This window comes from Spea bombifrons, chromosome 2 (assembly GCF_027358695.1).
Source record: "Spea bombifrons isolate aSpeBom1 chromosome 2, aSpeBom1.2.pri, whole genome shotgun sequence".
NCBI lineage: Eukaryota > Metazoa > Chordata > Amphibia > Anura > Pelobatidae > Spea > Spea bombifrons.
In genome coordinates, this window is record NC_071088.1 from 119,780,683 (window position 1) to 119,799,786 (window position 19,104).

General features: G+C 39.2%; 1 protein-coding gene across 2 annotated transcripts; it reads right to left on the minus strand.

The window, feature by feature from the left end:
- Window positions 1-1,123: 1,123 nt before the first annotated feature.
- FAIM2 (Fas apoptotic inhibitory molecule 2) lies at window positions 1,124-18,785 on the minus strand. Of its 2 annotated transcripts, XM_053456267.1 has the most exons (12): window positions 18,668-18,785; window positions 15,431-15,605; window positions 13,885-13,988; window positions 13,624-13,688; window positions 13,101-13,154; window positions 11,417-11,467; window positions 10,856-10,895; window positions 8,712-8,749; window positions 7,634-7,721; window positions 5,525-5,620; window positions 1,851-1,904; window positions 1,124-1,307 (listed from the first exon to the last, which is right to left on the minus strand). In XM_053456267.1, exons 1-12 carry the CDS (start codon window positions 18,680-18,682, stop codon window positions 1,158-1,160), a joined length of 930 nt encoding a protein of 309 aa, XP_053312242.1. In that variant the 5' UTR covers window positions 18,683-18,785; the 3' UTR covers window positions 1,124-1,157. The 2 variants fall into 2 exon arrangements, with proteins under 2 accessions (XP_053312242.1, XP_053312243.1); XM_053456268.1 differs by lacking the exon at window positions 5,525-5,620.
- Between the last annotated feature and the right edge of the window lie 319 nt (window positions 18,786-19,104).

Genomic DNA, 19,104 nt, shown 5'->3' on the forward strand with positions numbered 1-19,104 from the left:
AACTGAAGAAGCCCCCACCAAATGTGAGTAGCCCTTTGTGGCCTTCATTTCAAACAAAAATAAGCTTTGAGACATATTGCACTATTGTGTTTTTCTTTCTTTTATATATCTCATACACATCCGCGAGAGCGCAGCCACTAACCCCCTTGTGAACTACTCTACCTGTCTAAGCCAAGAAGAGGAAACCTTGGCAAGTGGTTCTGCTGCTACATCATCTACAATAACTTTGTTTTAAAAAGGACTTTTTTTTTTTTTTTTTGTTTGTTGTTGTTGCTTTTAGCGCTTTTATCCTACCCCTTTTAAGTTTATTATTAAAATATGTTGATTTGAAATCTTTTCTGCCGCATATTCCCAAAATTACATTTTGAGGTACATCTAATCTAATTACTGTCTTTAAAATACATTTGAAATAGTACATTTCTTGTGAGATCTGAGCTGAGAGCTGAAAACTTGAGCAGTGACAGGGCCTCCCTTTTGTAAGATTGTGGTCCTCAGGCCTACTTGCTTTATACCACAACAATGTCATGTTGGAAATATAACAGGAAATCTATTTAACTTCACAAGAAAATAAAAATCTTTATTTTGTCAGCCTACATATTAGCTGTACACTTACTGTAAATATAGCAGATATAGGCATTCCAGTGAACATAGCAACAGCATAGTTATATAGATATTCCTCGTAAGTTAAACATGCCTACTGTAAAGCAACATTAAAGGATAAACTAAACTAAGTGTCAAGTCACACGGACACTTATTTAAAAACATGTACAATATTTAATACATAACTAACACACTGTCTCTTGGTTGACAACCTTGGCTTCCTTTCTCTATTGTTTTTCCTTAAACAGGGGAACTCTCCATCACATCAATGCCAACGTCAGTGAGCTGCAAAAGACTTACTCTCCTTTTCTTTAGGTGGAATGGAATGCAGCGATAAAGGATTTCATATGGAACAATGCAAGTTTGAGCTAAGAGCTTCATACTCTTGTCAGACACATCTAAAACTCTAATTAGTCTTGCTGCTGGTATAATGTTCCTTATTATCTCTAGTCAAAGATGGATATGTGATTTTTTTATGGTATGTGCCAGTAAGAGGTTTCTACACGCTGGCTGTATGTGTATGTGTATGTGTAAAAAGACATTTAATAAGTATTGTTTCAATCCTGGGTTGAGCCAAAGAGCTGAAGGAGAAATGAAAAAATGTAAATTATATCTAGGTAAATGTTGAGCGCTCCAAAGATATATTCTTCAGGACTGAGAGTGTAGCGTCTACTTCCCATCAGCAATTGTGTATCAAATGCCAAGAACTGTGGAAAAAAGCAAACACAAGCCACTTAATAGTAGAACCATCTGCATATCATTCATCAAGGCCTCTTGTGTCCCTGGTATTCCTAATATCTGATCTCTTATCCCACTTCCTTGTGACTTTCAAGATCCTGAGAAGAAGATCAACTCATACACTGCTTCCAAAACTATCATTGCACCCACTTCATGCACATCCATAATAGACTGGGATATTCCAGTGTTGCTACTTTTATATATATAATTGTATGCTCCTCTCTGACTGCTTTTGAGTGTCTCATAATCCTTTTAAGATTATGTTTATGGACCCAATCTGACATTAACAGTGTGTGTCCTGCTTAGGTTTTTAATACCACCGATGAAATAATTTTAAGATATATATGACAGCATTAAAACAACCACATATGCTAGAACAGTGATTTTCAGACTGTTATTCTTGAAACACTTCTAGTTGGGACCTCTTTCTAATATGCATGGCAGCCAGGTAATGCATTTTTAATGTGCTGTGTCTAAATATGTAAGGATTCTTACACAAAGTGAATAATTACCATGGTAAAGACAATGGACCCAAGCACAGCATAAATAGCATGAAGCCAGGGAATCTGAAAATAAGAAGAGTAAATACATTGATCCAAGTGGATGGTCACGGTAAGGCAAAGCAGAGTGTGGTAAAGTCTTGTAAGAGGTATAAACACAAAGGCTTTCCTGTGTTAAATCATCAATAATATAGGACTTGATACAACAGACAGGACCTCAGTTATAAGTTATCCCTGCCATTACTTATATAAGCGGGTACATTTTATTGTATAATAAACTTATGAACTTTGTTTATTGACTGCACAAATGGTATCATTCTTTCTTTATTTCTGTATCACCAATCAATAATGATTGAAGTTATGCCACTCGTATATTCTTTAATATCTGACGCCATGAGCCCACCAGAAGTGATTTTTACAGTGTGATGTGAATTTGGTTACTTTTTTATCTGCTTATTTCTTTCAATTTACGATTTTTTCATAAAGGGTTCAGAAACATTTATTGAGCATAACTACCGTATTTGCTCGATTATAAGACGACCCTGATTATAAGACGACCCCCCAAAATCTGAATATTAACTTAGGAAAAAAAGAAAAAGCCTGAATATAAGACGACCCTAAAGGAAAAAAGTTTTACCAGTAAATGTTAATTCATGTAAACTATTTTTTTTAATAAAAGCTATGATTGAGAAAAATATTTTTTTTGTTTTTATTTCCTTGTATTTTCCAACCTGCCCCCAGTTACGCACATCTGCCCCCAGGCTTGCCACACCAATATGGCACTGTGGCCCATGATATGCCTTTTAACCCTCTATATGCCACTGTGCCCCATGGTATGCCTTTTGACCCCCTATGTGCCACTCTGCCTCCAGAAATGCCTTATACCCCTATATCCCATTCTGGCATTTAGGGGGTTAAAATGCATATTATGGGGCAGAGTGGCATATAGGGAGGTATAAGGCATTCCAGGAGGCAGAGTGGCATTAAGGGAGTTAAAAGGCATTATATAGAGCACTCTGCCTCCAGAAATGCCTTATACCCCTATATGCCACTCTGGCATTTAGGGGGTTAAAAGGCATATTATGGGGCAGAGTGGCATATAGGGAGGTATAAGGCATTTCAGGAGGCAGAGTGCTCTATTAAATGCCCCCTTAACGCCACTCTGCCTCCTGAAATGCCTTATACCTCCCTATATGCCACTCTGCCCCATAATATGCCTTTTAACCCCCTAAGTGCCAGAGTGGCATATAGGGGTGTAAGGCATTCCAGAAATGCCCTACACACACACACACACACACACACTTACTTACTTACTTACCGGTGCTTCCAATTTCCTGCTGTATTGCCGGGGCAGCGGGTTGACGTCTCATTCCGCGGCAGCCGGGAGGAGGTGGAGTTGGCAGCGGGGGTTTGTATGCGTCCGTCGCAAATACCTTCCCCGGCTGTCAGCGATCAGGAACTCTGATCTCTGACAGTCGGGGAAGGTATTTGCGACGGACGCATACAAACCCCCGCTGCCAACTTCACCTCCGGAAGCACCGGTAAGTGCGTGCGTGCGTGCGTGCGGGGGGGGGGGGGGGGCGACGATAGGAGGATCCAGGTCCCCTGCAGCGGTGCGGGGGATCTGGATCTTAGTCTCCTAATCAGACCTCTATTTGAGGTCTGATTAGAAGACGACCCCGATTATAAGACGAGGGGTATTTTTCAGAGCATTTGCTCTGAAAAAAACCTCGTCTTATAATCGAGCAAATACGGTATATGTTATCTGTAGACCAATTATCTCATTCCTGCAGTAAGGGTTTAGAAAATATTATGTGTCATACCCTTGTGGCAATTACTAGTTGCTGTTATTTTTGTTTCAATTTAGCCTCAAGCCATACATTTAGGACAGGTTAATCCTTGGTAGGTGACTTTAAAAAAAAAAAAAAAAAATACAGTATAGACATTAAACTACAGTATAGACATTATTAATGTTGTAAATGTAGTTGGAAACGGCTGAGCTTTAATGGAATATCTTCATAGGCGTACAGAGGCCTTTTTAACAGCAACCATCACTTCTGTGTTCCAAGGGCACGTTGTGTTAGCTAACCCAAGTTTAAATTTAAGAGGCTAATTGATCATTGGAAAACCCTTTTGCAACTAGTTACACTGATATAAAGTTCCACAGCTGCCACCCCAAACCTTTGAATGATATATATATCCTCAGGAAAGTCAGTAATGACTGAAACGTCGACTTTGTTTGAATAAAGAGAAATTGTTAATTTAAAGACCTGGAGTGCTGACCATCTTTTGAAAGTGATATATATATATATATATATATATATATATACACACACACACACATACACCGATCAGCCAAAACATTATTACAACTGACAGGTGAATAACACTGATAATCTTGTTATCGTGGTGCCTGTCAGTGAGTGGGATATATTATGCAGCAAACATAAGCAACTTTCACAAGGGCCAAATTGTGATGACTAGACAACTAGGACAGAGCATCTCCAAAACTGCAGCTTGTGGGTGGTTCAAGGAAGGAAAAGCATCTGACCGCCAACAGGGTCATTGATGCACGTGGGGGGCTGTCAAATCCAACAGACGAGCTACTGTAGCTCAAATTGCTAAAAATCGTAATGCTGGTTCTGATAGAAAGGTGTCAGAACACACAGTGCATTGCAGTTTGTTGCCAATAGGGCTGCATAGCTGCAGACCAGTCATGGTGCCCATGCTGATCCCTGTGCACTGCCGAAAGCGCCTACAATGGGCACGTGAGCATAAGAACTGGACCACGGAGCAAGGGTGGCCTATTATGATGAATCATGTTTTCTTTTACATATCGTGGATGCAGACCCTGTACACCCTTTCATGGACATGATATTCCCTGATGGCATTGGCCTCTTCTAGCAGGATAATGTGCCCTGCCACAGAGCAAAAATGGTTCAGGTATTGTTTGAGGAACACAAGAATGAGTTCAAGGTGCTGAATTGGCCTCCAGATTCCCCAGATTTCAATCCAATCGAGCATCTGTGGGATGTGCTGGACAAACAAGTCCAATCCATGGAGGCCCCACCTCGCAACTTACAAGAATTAGAGGATCTGCTGCTAACGTCCTTGTGCCAGATACCTGAGAACACCTTCAGAGATCTAGTTTAGTCCATGCCTTGATGGGCCAGGGCTGTTTTTCGGAGGCAAATACACAAGGAGACCTACACAATATTAGGCAGGTGGTCATAATGTTTTGGCTGATCAGTGTTTTTAGTTACAGTATATATTTTATGTGCAGATGCATTAAATTTTGCTTTTAAACAAGTCTTTGCAATCAAGTGTTTACAAGTGCATGTGTCACTGTGAAACAACAAGGAGATGTTTTCTAGTGCATAATATTTCACTTATATATTGTGCTAGCCACTTTGCTAGCGTAGGTGAAAAGTGATCTCATCTAAAATGTTCAGCCTAAATCTCTAAATAACACATACCGAGGACTTCGAATGTGACTGCCAGGCTAGCATTCTGTAAACTTACACTACAATACTCACCAGCTGTGGACCGTGTCATCTACACAACTGTAATTGACAAGTCTGCTTTAAGTTGAGAGCAAGTTAACTATGTGCCCTTTAGAATAGGTGTAAGGTTAAACATTCACTGTCAAATGCTTCCGTGGTTTAAAAGTATACACATTCACTTACATATTGGAAGGGGATTAGAATGAAAAGGAAGAGCCCACTGAAGAAAAGAACCATGACTAGCACAAACAGAACTCCTTGGCATGAAGTGATGTCTATCTGCAAAGAAAAGATGTGATAGTCATTACATCAAAATCATACTTGGTATTTCCAATAACAACTGTTCAGTAAAATCACCAAGTGATTGGTGCTAGACCCTGCAAGGCCTAGGGTGACAGGGTCAGGGGGCAGGATTTTTGTAAATATCTTTTCATGTGACAACACTGAAGAAATGACACTCGGCTACAATGTAAAGTAGTGATTGTACAGCCTGTATAACAGTGTAAATTTGCTGTTTCCTTAAAAATAACACAACACACAGCCATTAATGCCTAAACCTTGGCAACAAAAGTGGGTACATGGAACTGGAAATGTCCAAATTGGGCCCAAAGTGTCAATATTTTGTGTGGTCACCATTATTTTCCAACACTGCCTTAACCCTCTTGGGCATGGAGTTCAGCAGAGCTTCACAGGTTGCCACTGGAGTCCTGTTCCACTCCTCCATGACGACATTACGGAGCTGGTGGATGTTACAAACCTTGTGCTCTGCCACCTTCCATTTGAGGATGCCCCACAGATGCTCAATAGGGTTTAGGTCTGGAGACATGCTTGGTCCATCACTTCTTTAGCAAGGCAGTGGTCGTCTTGGAGGTGTGTTTGGGGTCATTATCATGTTGGAATACTGCCCTGCAGCCCAGTCTCCGAAGGGAGGGGATCATGCTCTGCTTCAGTATGTCGCAGTGCATGTTGGCATTCATGGTTCCCTCAATGAACTGTAGCTCCCCAGTGCCAGCAGCACTCATGCAGGCCCAGATCATGACACTCCCACCACCATGCTTGACTGTAGGCAAGACACACTTGTCTTTGTACTCCTTACATGGTTGCCACCACACACGCTCGACACCATCTGAACCAAATAAGTTTATCTTGGTCTCATCGGACCACAGGACATGGTTCCAGTAATCCATGTCCTTAGTCTGCTTTTCTTCAGCAAACTGTTTGCGGGCTTTCTTGTGCATCATCTTTAGAAGAGGCTATCTTCTTCATGCAGACCAATTTGATGCAGTGTGCGGCGTACAGTCTGCGCACTGACAGTCTGAACCCCCACCCCTTCAACCTCTGCAGCAATGCTGGCAGCACTCATACGTCTATTTCCCAAAGACAACCTCTGGATATGACTCTGAGCACGGGCACTCAACTTCTTTGGTCGACCATGGCGAGGCCTGTTCTGAGTGGAACCTGTCCTGTGAAACCGCTGTATGGTCTTGCCCATCATGCTGCAGTTCAGTTTCAGGGTCTTGGCAATCTTCTTATAGCCTAGCCCTAGGCCATCTTTATGTAGAGTAACATAGATCCTCAGAAAGTGCTTTGCCATGAGGTGCCATGTTGAACTTCGAGTGACCAGTATGAGAGAGTGTGAGAGAGATAACACCAAATTTAACACACTTGCTCCCCATTCACACCTGAGACCTTGGGCCCAATTTAGTCATTTCCACTTTGGGGTGTACTAACTTTTGTGAGATACTGTATATATTTAAAATCCTACCCATTATCATCATATATACTTTATAACTGTTTTGCTTATGTATGCGACTAGCAATTATGCATGAATGTATCTTAATTAGGTCTACTACTACTAATAAGATTATTATATAATAATAATTATGAATACATTAACAACTGACCAAATTTAATTTATTTTAAAAATAAGAATATTGTCATGGTTGCAAGGATTATTTTTATAACATTTTCACTATGAGAATATTATTTTTTAATTTTCCAAATTGACAGGTTTAACATAGTCTGCCAGCCTTTTGTGGCAATGGTGGCACACAGAAAACAAAGAGACCCAGATTCTCAAGGCTTTACTTTTTAAAATCTATTCAATTCAAACAATTGTGACTTTATTAATAGTTATTATTATATATAATATTGTTATTATATGTATATGCTCTATATACGCCACACTGTTATTTACTGTATTGTACGTGCTCCTAAAGTTACATGTTTTTTAACAATCAATTACAACATTTATAATGTAGATATATTTTTTTCAATTAGTGGTGTACTAACCTTCGTTTGAAAGCTGAACAAGGTGACTGCCAGGCAGACCAGGGCAGTAATTCCAAGACACAGGATAACAGACTTCGTATTGTAATAGCTGGGAACACAATAAGGTATGTGAGAAACTAGCCAATACAACATGCAAGCCTGTGGAACAAGAGGTGGTTACAAAATGGCATAACAAGAAGTACAGCAAAGTTTGTTCAGTTCCAGCTATTTTAAAGGTAAAAGCCCAGATGCCATTAAAGTACAGCGGCAAAAATAAATCAAGGATATGTCATTCATCGGGCACCTTGTTAGCAAAAAGTTTAATAGATTACCCCCCCTGAGATTATAATCCCTTACCTAGGAGAGCAATAAATGCAGTAGAAGCTGTCCCACAGCTACTGACACTCAAATTGCTGTACAGTTCTACATTACAACTTTACATTCCCTCTACATCCAGGCCAGAATATACTGCCAGGATACCCGGGGGGCAAGGGGAAAATTGATCTTAAAATGGGCCGGTCCAACTCGGACCAGCATACTCGCGGAGGCAGGTGTCATGTAATGAGATGTTACATGACACTGCAGTGAAAGCAATGCTAGAGATGAACAGAGACCAAAAAATTATGACGTTCAGCACTCAGAGGTGATTGGTACAGATGAACAGAGCATCTGAAAGAAGTACCCAGGAATGTAAGGTTGAGGTGAGTGAATATGTATGTATGTTAGAGTGAATGTGCAAGTGTGTGTTGGTGTATAGCATGAGTATGTGTTAATGCAAGAGTGTGTGCATAAATATGTGTGTCATATGTAGGGCAATATGGGGTGAAAATGTTAGGGGATGGAAATGATGGTGGGGAGGAATGATGATAATTGTGGGGGTATGAATATGGTGGCTGGGATAATGATTGAGGTGGAGGATGGGAATGGATAATGGTGTGGATGGGTATGACTGTGGTCACGGGCAGCTTTACACTATACTCTACATACATACACACGCACCCCAGGAGTTGGGGTTCGAGCAACAGGGGACAATATTCTTTAACTATTTTTATACTGCTTAACATAATCTTTCTGGATGTTTGCCATGTGCCTTCCTTACCTGGATAGCATTCCTGTTATATAAGCCATGGACAGAGTCTGCAAGAAGACATATCAAGTTATACACTAGATGTTGCAAGGATACCTATCAAGTTATACACTGGAAACTTGTGTCCATTTAGTGCTAATGTAGTGTTAAAGCAGATGTGTCACCTGGAAACAGACAGGTAATGTAAGTACAATAGTGCTATTAAGATTAACTCTAATGTTAAAACGTAACAATTTTTACGCAGCTATACGTTTCTCCTAATCAATCGTTAGGAAAACATGGTTTAACAAGGTTTAGATTTTTTTATTTCATTTTTTTTTTACAATCAGTTAAAATTAAACCTAAAAGGACAGCATACACTTTATTAATAACCTTATTGCATTTCTACTGCTCATATAACCAAATAGTCCATATAACCAAAAACCTATAAAATTACAATACTGAGTGAATAACCGTATAAGCCGATCAAATGTTCTAGGGCTGCAACTAACGATTATTTTCATAATCGATTAGTTGGCCGTTTATTTTTTCGATTAATCGGATAAAAAAAATTTAAATTTTTCATTTATTTAAAATAATTTAAAAAAGTAACGTAGGATGTAAAAAACAAACAGCAGAATAAAAAAACTTTGATAAAAATGCATTTCTTGTTTTTATTTCCCAACCTGCCCCCCCCAGTTATGCACATTTGAGCCCAGGCTTCCCACACTGCCTCCCAGATATGCCACATACCCCCAGACATGCCACACTGCCTCCCAGACATGCCACACTGCCCTCCCAACATATACCTTATATACCCTATATGCCTTATACCCCCAGATATGTCACTCCGTCTTCCCAAGGTATGCCGTATACCCCCCTGATATGCCACTGTGCCCTCATAGATTTGCAAACTCGTTCACAGACACAATACTTTTATAAATAAATACAGGGTTAATCTTCACTGCCCCCAGGATTTAGATTCCCCTCACTTTGCCCCCCTTTACCTCTAACTGCACCTTAAGTTAACCTTAATAATTAAATTAACCTTCAGTCCTCAGCATTAAATTAACCCTGAAGAGAAGACCCCATTAACCATAACTGCCCCTAAATTAACCCTAAACACCCCCTTAACTATAACCACCCCTAAATTAACCCTAAACACCCCCATCAGCCACAACTGCCCCTAAATTAACCCTGAAGACCCCATCAACTACAACTGCCCCTAAATTAACCCTAAACACCCCATCAACCACAACTGACCCTAAATTAACCCTAAACACTCCATCAACCACAGCTGCCCCTAAATTAACCCTAAACACCCCATCAACCACAACTGCCTCTAAATTAACCCTGAAGACCCCATCAACCACAATTAACCCTAAACACCCCACTAACTACAACTGCCCCTAAATGAACCCTAAACACCCCACTAACTATAACTGCCCCTAAATTAACCATAAACACCCCATAAACTATAACTGCCCCTATCTTTCAGCAGCCCAAATATAAATTTTATACTCACCAGTTAGATGAGTTCTTGAGCCATGTAGACGGTATAGGAAATGGGCGGGGCCAATCAGCCCTTTCTCTCTCCCTGCAGTCACTGCCGATTGGCCCCGCCCCTTTCTCCCTGTCCCTCCTTGCAGCCAATCGGCAGTGCTGCTGTGAGTCATGGATTATAAAATGAGGGGTATTTTTGGGAGCATTTGCTCTCAAAAAACCCTCATTTTATAATCGATAAAAATCTATTCAACTAATCGATAATGAAATTCGTTGGCAACGATTTTCATTATCAATTTTATCAATTAGTTGTTGCAGCCCTAAAATGTTCAAATAATTCTTTCAAGTGAGGCTAGTTGCAATAATCAACTGCTGTACACTTTTATTACATCTTTGTTGGCATCTTTTTTTTTACATCGATATGACCAGCTGGATTAAGCCTAATGTCTTGACAATAATAAAAAGTTAAATTCAGTTGTGAAAAAATGTTGATTTCAATTGTTTAAATCACATTGATTTAATACAAAACACCTTCTTTCATTATTTAGATGTATACATTGATTAATTAATAACCTTTAACCTTAATGCAAATAAATTGATGCATTTTTTCCCCAAAAGTTAAAATAAATACACATTTTCATCTCATCTTTTATACTGTCATATACCATACTTACAAAGACGCAGAGAAGGATAAGGTTCCATGGAAAATACCTCCTGTAAACAGAGCGAATAAAAACAGGGTTATTTAAAAAAAATTAAACATTAAATTGATGTGTGTGTATGACATGTACAAATTATGGGTTTTCATGTGAACAAGATGTGGGATAAAACAAGCAGCATGACATCATAATTGTTACTCTTGGTAGCTGATGTATAGTGGACCTATCAATTACTCAGCTGCTGCATTTTACACTTTAGTATATTAAAGTATAAGAAATATAATAAAAATGTGTCTATATACATCAATAGGCCCCTTATGATTAGCACTTTGAGTTTCAGTTCTACATTACGGAATCCTTTATACTTATTATGTCAATAAATAAGGTTACACATTAAAGTAAAAATAAAGTAGCAGTGTTGAACAAGAACTATACAAGGTCAACCAAACCTTCTTGTTTTACAAGAAGGTTTTACAAGAAGATGCCATGACTCTCAGAAACACATTTCTGATAGCCTATTATTGTTGTTCTATACCTGAGTGAAGCTGTTAGGACAATTAAGGAGGAATCTCTTACCTTGGACCTGTGCAGCAGGCCAGAACCAGGTATGTGACAAAGAAAACAGCACTGAGAAAACAAACAACAAAAGTAGAAATCTTCTGGATGACTGTCGTTCTTAGTAGTTGGAAAGGAAACATTCATACAGAATATATATAAGACATGTGCAAAGCTATTTGGACGCATTTTCCGGTTCATTTTTGGCCCATTCCTTTTTTTCCGATTTTTGTTTCCTGTCGATTTGGTTTGGCCAATAATTTGGGGGCATTTCTAATTCGAGAAATACATTTGTTGCCCAGTGCCCACTCTCACTCACTCATGCTTTCTAAATGTTTCTCTACCTTTTCTGCTGACCACTTCCACAACTTATTTTGCATCTCTATCTTCTCTCTTCGGCTGCATCTCCGTGGACATAACCTGGCAATTTTCGCTGGCAGAGCTTGCCAGGTTATGGATTAAGGATTAAAGTGAGAAAAGATAGAAGAAGATGCAGAAGGAAGTGATCAGCAGAGAAGGTAGGGAAACATTTAGAGAACATGAGCGTGAACAAGAATGTGAGAGAGTGAGTGAATGTGGATCCACTAATTTTTTGCTTTGTTTTTGTCCAATTTGTGGGGGGGTCTGGCCTAGTTTTTGGGGCTTTGTTGGAATCACTAAATCCCTATTATTGCTACTGATCCAAATAAAGACCAAGAACCACACTGAACAATAATAAAATACAAATCATCCTTGATTAACCCCTTCAGTCCCAGGGGTTTTTGGTACCTCAAAGCCTGGAGCAATTTTGCCATTTTTGCGGTATGTCGGTTCAGCGATTATTCTCCTTTCCTGTGAATAGTGTTTTTCTTTATTTGTTTTGTATTTTTTTGGTTAGAGGTCATCTTAGGGACCTCTTGAACATGTTATTAATGGCAGTGATGTCACAAAGACATCACTTAGCTCACTTTATTATTTTTTTTTATAATTATTTATTGTATTATTTTAGTGATTTTTTTTTATTTATTTTTTTGAAATCACTAACCATTTTTTCCTTCATTTTGTTTCTCAGCATGGGAGAAGCATGTTTCTCACTCTCCTCCCTGCGATCCCCCTGTACCGATCCCCACAGACTTGCATAGAGATCACAGTGTCTGTGCCTCATCTAAGGGATCATATATCCCAGCAGGGTTTAGACAGACCCTGCAGGGGATATCCTGTCCTCCGATGACCTTCCGGGTGACGTCAGGGGGGAGTCCAGGGCAGGACGTACTGGTACGTCCATAGGGGATTCTTGGAATGCTTTTTATACTATCGTATTAGTATAGCACTACCTGTACAGATAATATAATACACTGTAACACAAACTCTTCTTCTTTCTCCAAGTTACAAGAAATGATCCCATGGTCTCTAAAAAGACTAAGGTACATTGACTATGGATTGTGCATCTCCAGCTCACAGGGGTTAACATATAGTGCAAACTCCAGGCCTATGAGAATATTTTTTTTGTTAGGTGAAGGCTATTGCTATGTATTCTACTTTTGTAGCTGATTTGCAATATACACGTTCTATAGTTTTCTCTTTTGAAGGTGCATTTAATGCAATCCCATTAAGTATGCTTGATGCAAGTTTATTTTTCACAAAATAAATAACATTGCATATGTTTATGTCAGTCTTAGTGTTGCTGATTAGCTTCTAAAAACCAAAAGACAATGATCATACTCACTAAGAAGCCCAGTACAATCCAGGGTTTGCCTGAACATACTCCTTCACGGGTTCACTGCAAAAAAAAAGCACACATGGTAACAACTATACTCATGGTGTTAAGGTATGCGATCTTTGATTGCTTTCTAAACCCATTTACCCCCACGACGTGACAGGTATGTCAATTGTCGTTAATGGGATGTATTTGCGTGATGTGCCTAGCGCATCAATTGTCGTCAAGGGGATAAATCACATATGTTTGGGCATGTGTTTTATTGGTAATATATTAAAAATAGCAGTTTTTTTGCTCAATTGATCAATATTAAGTATTTTTTTTTACAAAACTATGTTAATCAGAAAAATCAGCTTAGTCCACCTGATTGCCTATTTACGCTGCTGAACTCAGTTACTCCATTATTTTTGCCCAATTAATCGTTGTAGTTTTGGCCCTCTCTGGCATAAAATCAATATATATTCAGGTTACCCATGGGAAAAAAACTCTGACAATATTAAAGGGGGTGTTTCTATTCATATTGAACACTCACCAGAATGTAAACAAAGCCACAATTGCAATAGTGACTAATAGCTGGACCATAAGTATGGAATAAACCTGAAAAAGAGAAAAAGTCCTTTCATTAGACCAAAAATGATTCTGCCGCTCACCCTTCACTAACAATGATGTTACACATTTGTTCTGCATAGCTTTGTTTTCCCCACAGCCTTTTCTGTACACAGCGGGCAATTTTGATAAATGATCCAGCATTTTCTTTAATGATTCACATAAATCTATCTGTGATATTACATACCTTCCTTATAAATGCTCTTCTCACCCTCTCGTCATCCCAGCTCATTGACGTCAGCATTTCTGTATCTCCAGAATATGTTGCACTACTGCACCCAGGGCTGCTGCCTAAAACAGAGTAAATGGTCAGCTGGTCAGCTGGACACTGAGCCCTCATTGAAAGAAAACAGTAGGAAGTCAAAATCTAAAAGCATATGACAGACTACAGTTGGATTTATTATCTAAAGAGGGAGCTTAAGGAGTTTGCAGGACACTTGCAGCTACATATTCCTAACTTAACTGTACATTATTAAGTGCCACTCAAGTAAGCTTCTGCTCACAGAATCTCTTGGCACTGCCCTGTATAAGGCATATTGAAATCAGTGAGATTTCTTGGAAGGTAACTCACTGACTTACTGCATTATGCAGGGCCAGGTGAATGCTTCTTGGAGAGAAATTTGCTAGGACCGACCCTTTATAACGCATAGTGAATTTAGGGAGTTGAAAACCACAGCTGTCATGCAAACTCCATATTGTGCAGTAAACTGCACAATGTGCATGAAAGAACAAGAGTCCTGGGGAAATCTGGACTGGGCTGTTTGTCCTCGAGTCATATCTAGCCACAATAACCTCTGCTGTCTAAATGTTTTAATGAAAAATCAAAATCCAAAAAGGTGTTTGTATTTGCCTACAACTGGCAGAGGATGAGAGGAATGAAGGAGCCGAGGGAAGGTTTGCAACAATGGTCATGGCTACCACTAAGTCCACCTTTAGAGTTGTTTTATTATTTTTTTAAGGACAAGATGGGCTTTCTTTAGATACTATTACTTTGATCATATAATTAAAAAATAACAAAATATGGCTTATGACTTTTATCTTTTACTCATCTACAAAAGTTCATGAAAAACAAAACGTTCTAAATAGATTCTAATGTTTGTCCTGAGTTTAGAAATACCTAATGCTATTTTTGCAAGCTATACGGCAATAAGTAGTTTATTGAGATTTTATAAGGGCATAAAATGCCCCCTTACATTCTACACTATTTTTGTACTTTGAGGCAAGAATGTTTTTTTTTCTTAATGTATATTTCTAGAGGTAGGAGCACAAGGTTTCTGTTTTTGACAGTTTTTTTTACATTTCTTTAGCACTGGATGGTTCCCCTTATGACATCATGGTGACATCACTGGAGTCTTTATGATTTTTAAATTTTATTACATTTATATTTATTCTTTAACATTTTCAAACATTTTGATATATTTTTTAATTTTGATATATTTTTTAAAAGGTTATATTTACAGGGCTCCATTGCTCTGTATTGCTGGTTGTAGTAACTGTGATCAGCCTGCAGGGGAGCTCAGAGGTCTCAGGAGGGTCTGGAAGGGCCCTTTTGGAACCTTTTTCATTGCTTCCAGACAGCAGAAGGGCATCGCCATCTTGAGAAAAGCATGCCAGCTTCCAACAGAACACAATATGATCAAGTGGAGCCAATACTATGACTCTGAATCTTTTTGTTGACCATGGTTAATTAAAAAAAAAGAATCTATGGTAGAAATTCTGAATACTGGACTTACTCATATCCTCGTGTGTCCAGAGGGATCGCATGGCTATTGGAGGTGATGGTTGAAGAAAATCACCTTTCTTCCCATTAAGGCCCGTAGCTTCCTCATACGATGGGGGTGCAGGAGTGTTTGTCTGTGTCTCAACTTGTCCTCCCCCATTTCCTGCACCTTTATTATTGACAGAAACCTACAGAACAAAGGCACATAGAACATAAACATTGCTTACTATAAGAACAACACTAGCAACCCCTCCTCTACTTATAACTGCTTTACACTAACAAAATTTAAGGTAGAGCGCATCAATGCTTCCATATACTTTAGTAAAACAAACTTATTTTGGTGTGCTTTTATTTGGTGTGCTTTTATAAAGAAAGGTTTCTGGTGAGTGTTCAATATGAATAGAAACACCCCCTTTAATATTGTCAGAGTTTTTTTTCCCATGGGTAACCTGAATATATATTGATTTTATGCCAGAGTCTGAGGGCCAAAACTACAACGATTAATTGGGCAAAAATAATGCTTAAGATAGCTTTCGACATAGCACTGACATCAACATGCTGTACACTAAAGGGCTGTAAATGCCAGTGACCACTGCAAAGTAAAGCAGTGTGTCTCACTCTTAGGGAAACGAGCATTTTTACACTTTATGCATATACACAAAGCTTACACACTTTTGATACTTCCCGTTGCATTAGCGGCAGCTTTCAGGTTTGAACCCTGCTGTCAGTTGTCCATTCCAATGACATGCTAGCCCGATAAACATGGTGACATGACGGTCTGCCTTGAACCACTTTATATAAGCAATATGAAGTTAATAGCTTTGTATTACAATAACCGGTATGTAAACTATTATCAAAGACTATGCAATGCTCTAAGTGTAACGCTACCTGTTAAAAAACATTTATCATTAAAGTCCTTCTTTTCTCTTCCTTCCATGTACATATTTATGCGATAAAACCTTTTCTGTGATTCGGTTTGCAGCACCATGGAAGAGTGCAGGCCTTACTACCCTTGCTGGGTACTTCCTGACAGAAAACACCATAGGGGTACCACAGCGTTATGTAATGCTTTATTAAGTAGGAAATTCACCGTTATGGTGATACTATTATTTCTTTTTCTTTAAGTGACAGTGGTGGAAAGTTTCCAGCTCTCCATGATGGAGCAAGCCTATGAAATGGTTTATCCCCTAAACACAGCCGCAAGAACTGTCAGGAAACGAAGAGAAAATGAACACAACCCTTTATTTAAGAACGTCAGTACTTACTCTTTAATATTACAGCTATACGTACACCCTTCCTACATCTTCACACTTACTCATAGTCACATCTGTTTTCTATATGACATAATCATATCTGTTTACTTTGTACTCCATTCATCCTGAAATATGTAAATATACCCAAGCACACCTCCACTTCCTCTACATTATGTAATAGTTGTGTTCCCTCACAGACAACTGGAAGATGGGGTAAGATAATCTACCCTCGTCAATCATACGACTTAAGGCACACGCGGTAAAATATTAGGAGTCATGTACACTCTGCCAGCAGAATTTAACTAGCCCTGACCTGTGCCCTGCCTAGAAACTACTAGTGAAAAGTAAAGTCCTGTTGCCCCCATGATTAGAGTATGAAGACAGCCCATTGAGATGGCCCCCCAGAAGCAGTTTATGGGCTTAGGAATGAGGCTGAGGTGGGGTGTGTCAGCTTTGAAGGCTCTGTTCTCACTTTCAGTACCATGGACAACAGCTGGACACGCGGAAGATTTCTTTTCGTGCAAGGACCAAGACATAAACCAACCATATATCTACATTTTATATATTATATATATATATTTCTAACTATTGGTATGAACATATGTGTAAATATTCTACTTATTAAGCTTTAACAGATCAAACAGCACACATGCCGTTGTACAGATCACTGGTGAGACCTCACTTGGAGGATTGTGTACAGTACTGGAGACCGTATCTTCAGAAGGATATAGATACTTTGGAGAGAGTTCAGAAAAGGGCTACTAAACTGGTTGACGGATTGCAGGATGAGGGTTAAAGAATCTTAACATATATAACCTGGAAGGAAGACGTGCCATGGGGGATATGATGGAAAGTTGGAAACATTTAAATACATAAAGATTGTAAGCTTGCGAGCAGGGCCCTCTCCGCTTAATGTATCGGTCTGTCAATTTTAGGTTTCTCAGACCCCTTGAATATATGTTTTGTAAGAAGAGCTACGTAATAATATTAACATAAAGGGATTAAATTACAATGAAGAAGAAGAGTATATTTAAAAGGAAAAAAAACTACAACAACTAGAGGACATAGTTTTAAATTGCAGGGGAAAAGGTTTAAAAGTAAAAGCAGGAAATTAGTTTAATGAGAGGGTAGTGGATGCATGGAACAGCCTTCCAGCAGAAGTCATGGAGGTTAATACAGTAAAGGAGTTTAAGCGAGCATTGGATAGGGATAAGGCTTTCCTAAATATAAGATAAGGCCCACTGACCTGAAGTAAAGTATTCAGAAATTAAGCAAATGGTTCTTATCTGCAGACATGTTCTACTTTTCTATGTTTGAAGAATAAAAAGGGAGGTACAAGTAGTGCAGTTGCATAATAAGTAGAGTGATCTACATTTTGATTTGGGTAAATAAGGTAAGTAGGAGCCTGTCCCATAGAGTTTACAGTCTAACCATATAGGTGAAGTTTTTGTTATGGCTAGTACAATATACTCCCCAAACCAAGATCATTTACCTTAACCTATATGAGCGCCTATCATCTCATTATTCCAATGGTTTCTTCTCCCAATTTTTTAAACATTTTTTTAAAACATTTTTTAACTGACAAAATGACCATGCCATCGTATGATAGCAAGACTACACAGTGTTTAAATATGATTGCGACACTTCAAAAACATAAACTCTGCGACAAGGATTCTTGGCCTACCTTTAAAATATCATACTGTTGCCAAAGCTTCAAACCTAAACTTTTCCTTACACTGACAAGGATCACAGACAGCAGGGGGGGAGAGGGTTAAATCTTGCGTTCTTTCCTTATGTAATGGGGAATATGATAGCCCTGCTCCAAAAGTGCTGTCATTGTGCCAGGCTGCCCCTGTCACTGTTCACCCACCTGTAAGGCGCTGCATCCTGGCACCAGGTCTATTCTTACAGATAACCTGTCTGGATTTTGCATTCGTACTGCTGTGTGCCTCCCTATACAGCTTCCCGTCTAGCTGGGTTGAATATGCAGTCATTACCTTTCCTTGGGTCATGGTCTTCTCGTCTGAGCTGCTCTGCCTGCAACTTGTGCGCTTCTCTGGTACTCGGAGATATTTACACGGACAAGCGATGCTACGCACTCTAGCAACATCCAGCAGGCTGCATGTCGTTAGCTGGACCGTACCATTCCCCCACAACCCAAGAGGGGGAGCAGCGTGACTCTGTGCAGGCCCACTGACGAGATCACAATCACATGCTTGTATAAAACGCTAGCAAGTGCTGGAACAGCCAGGAAGATTAAAACAATAATGGAAGCAAATTTTAAAACAAGTTAATTTATGAGAAGGTGGTTAAAACATCTCAGAAGACATTAGACTGTACTGACATACTGATATGTGAGAACAGAAGCCTTGACATAAAGCATAAAAGCTTAAGTACTTGCTTTTTTATTGTATATTTATTTATATTAGCATTA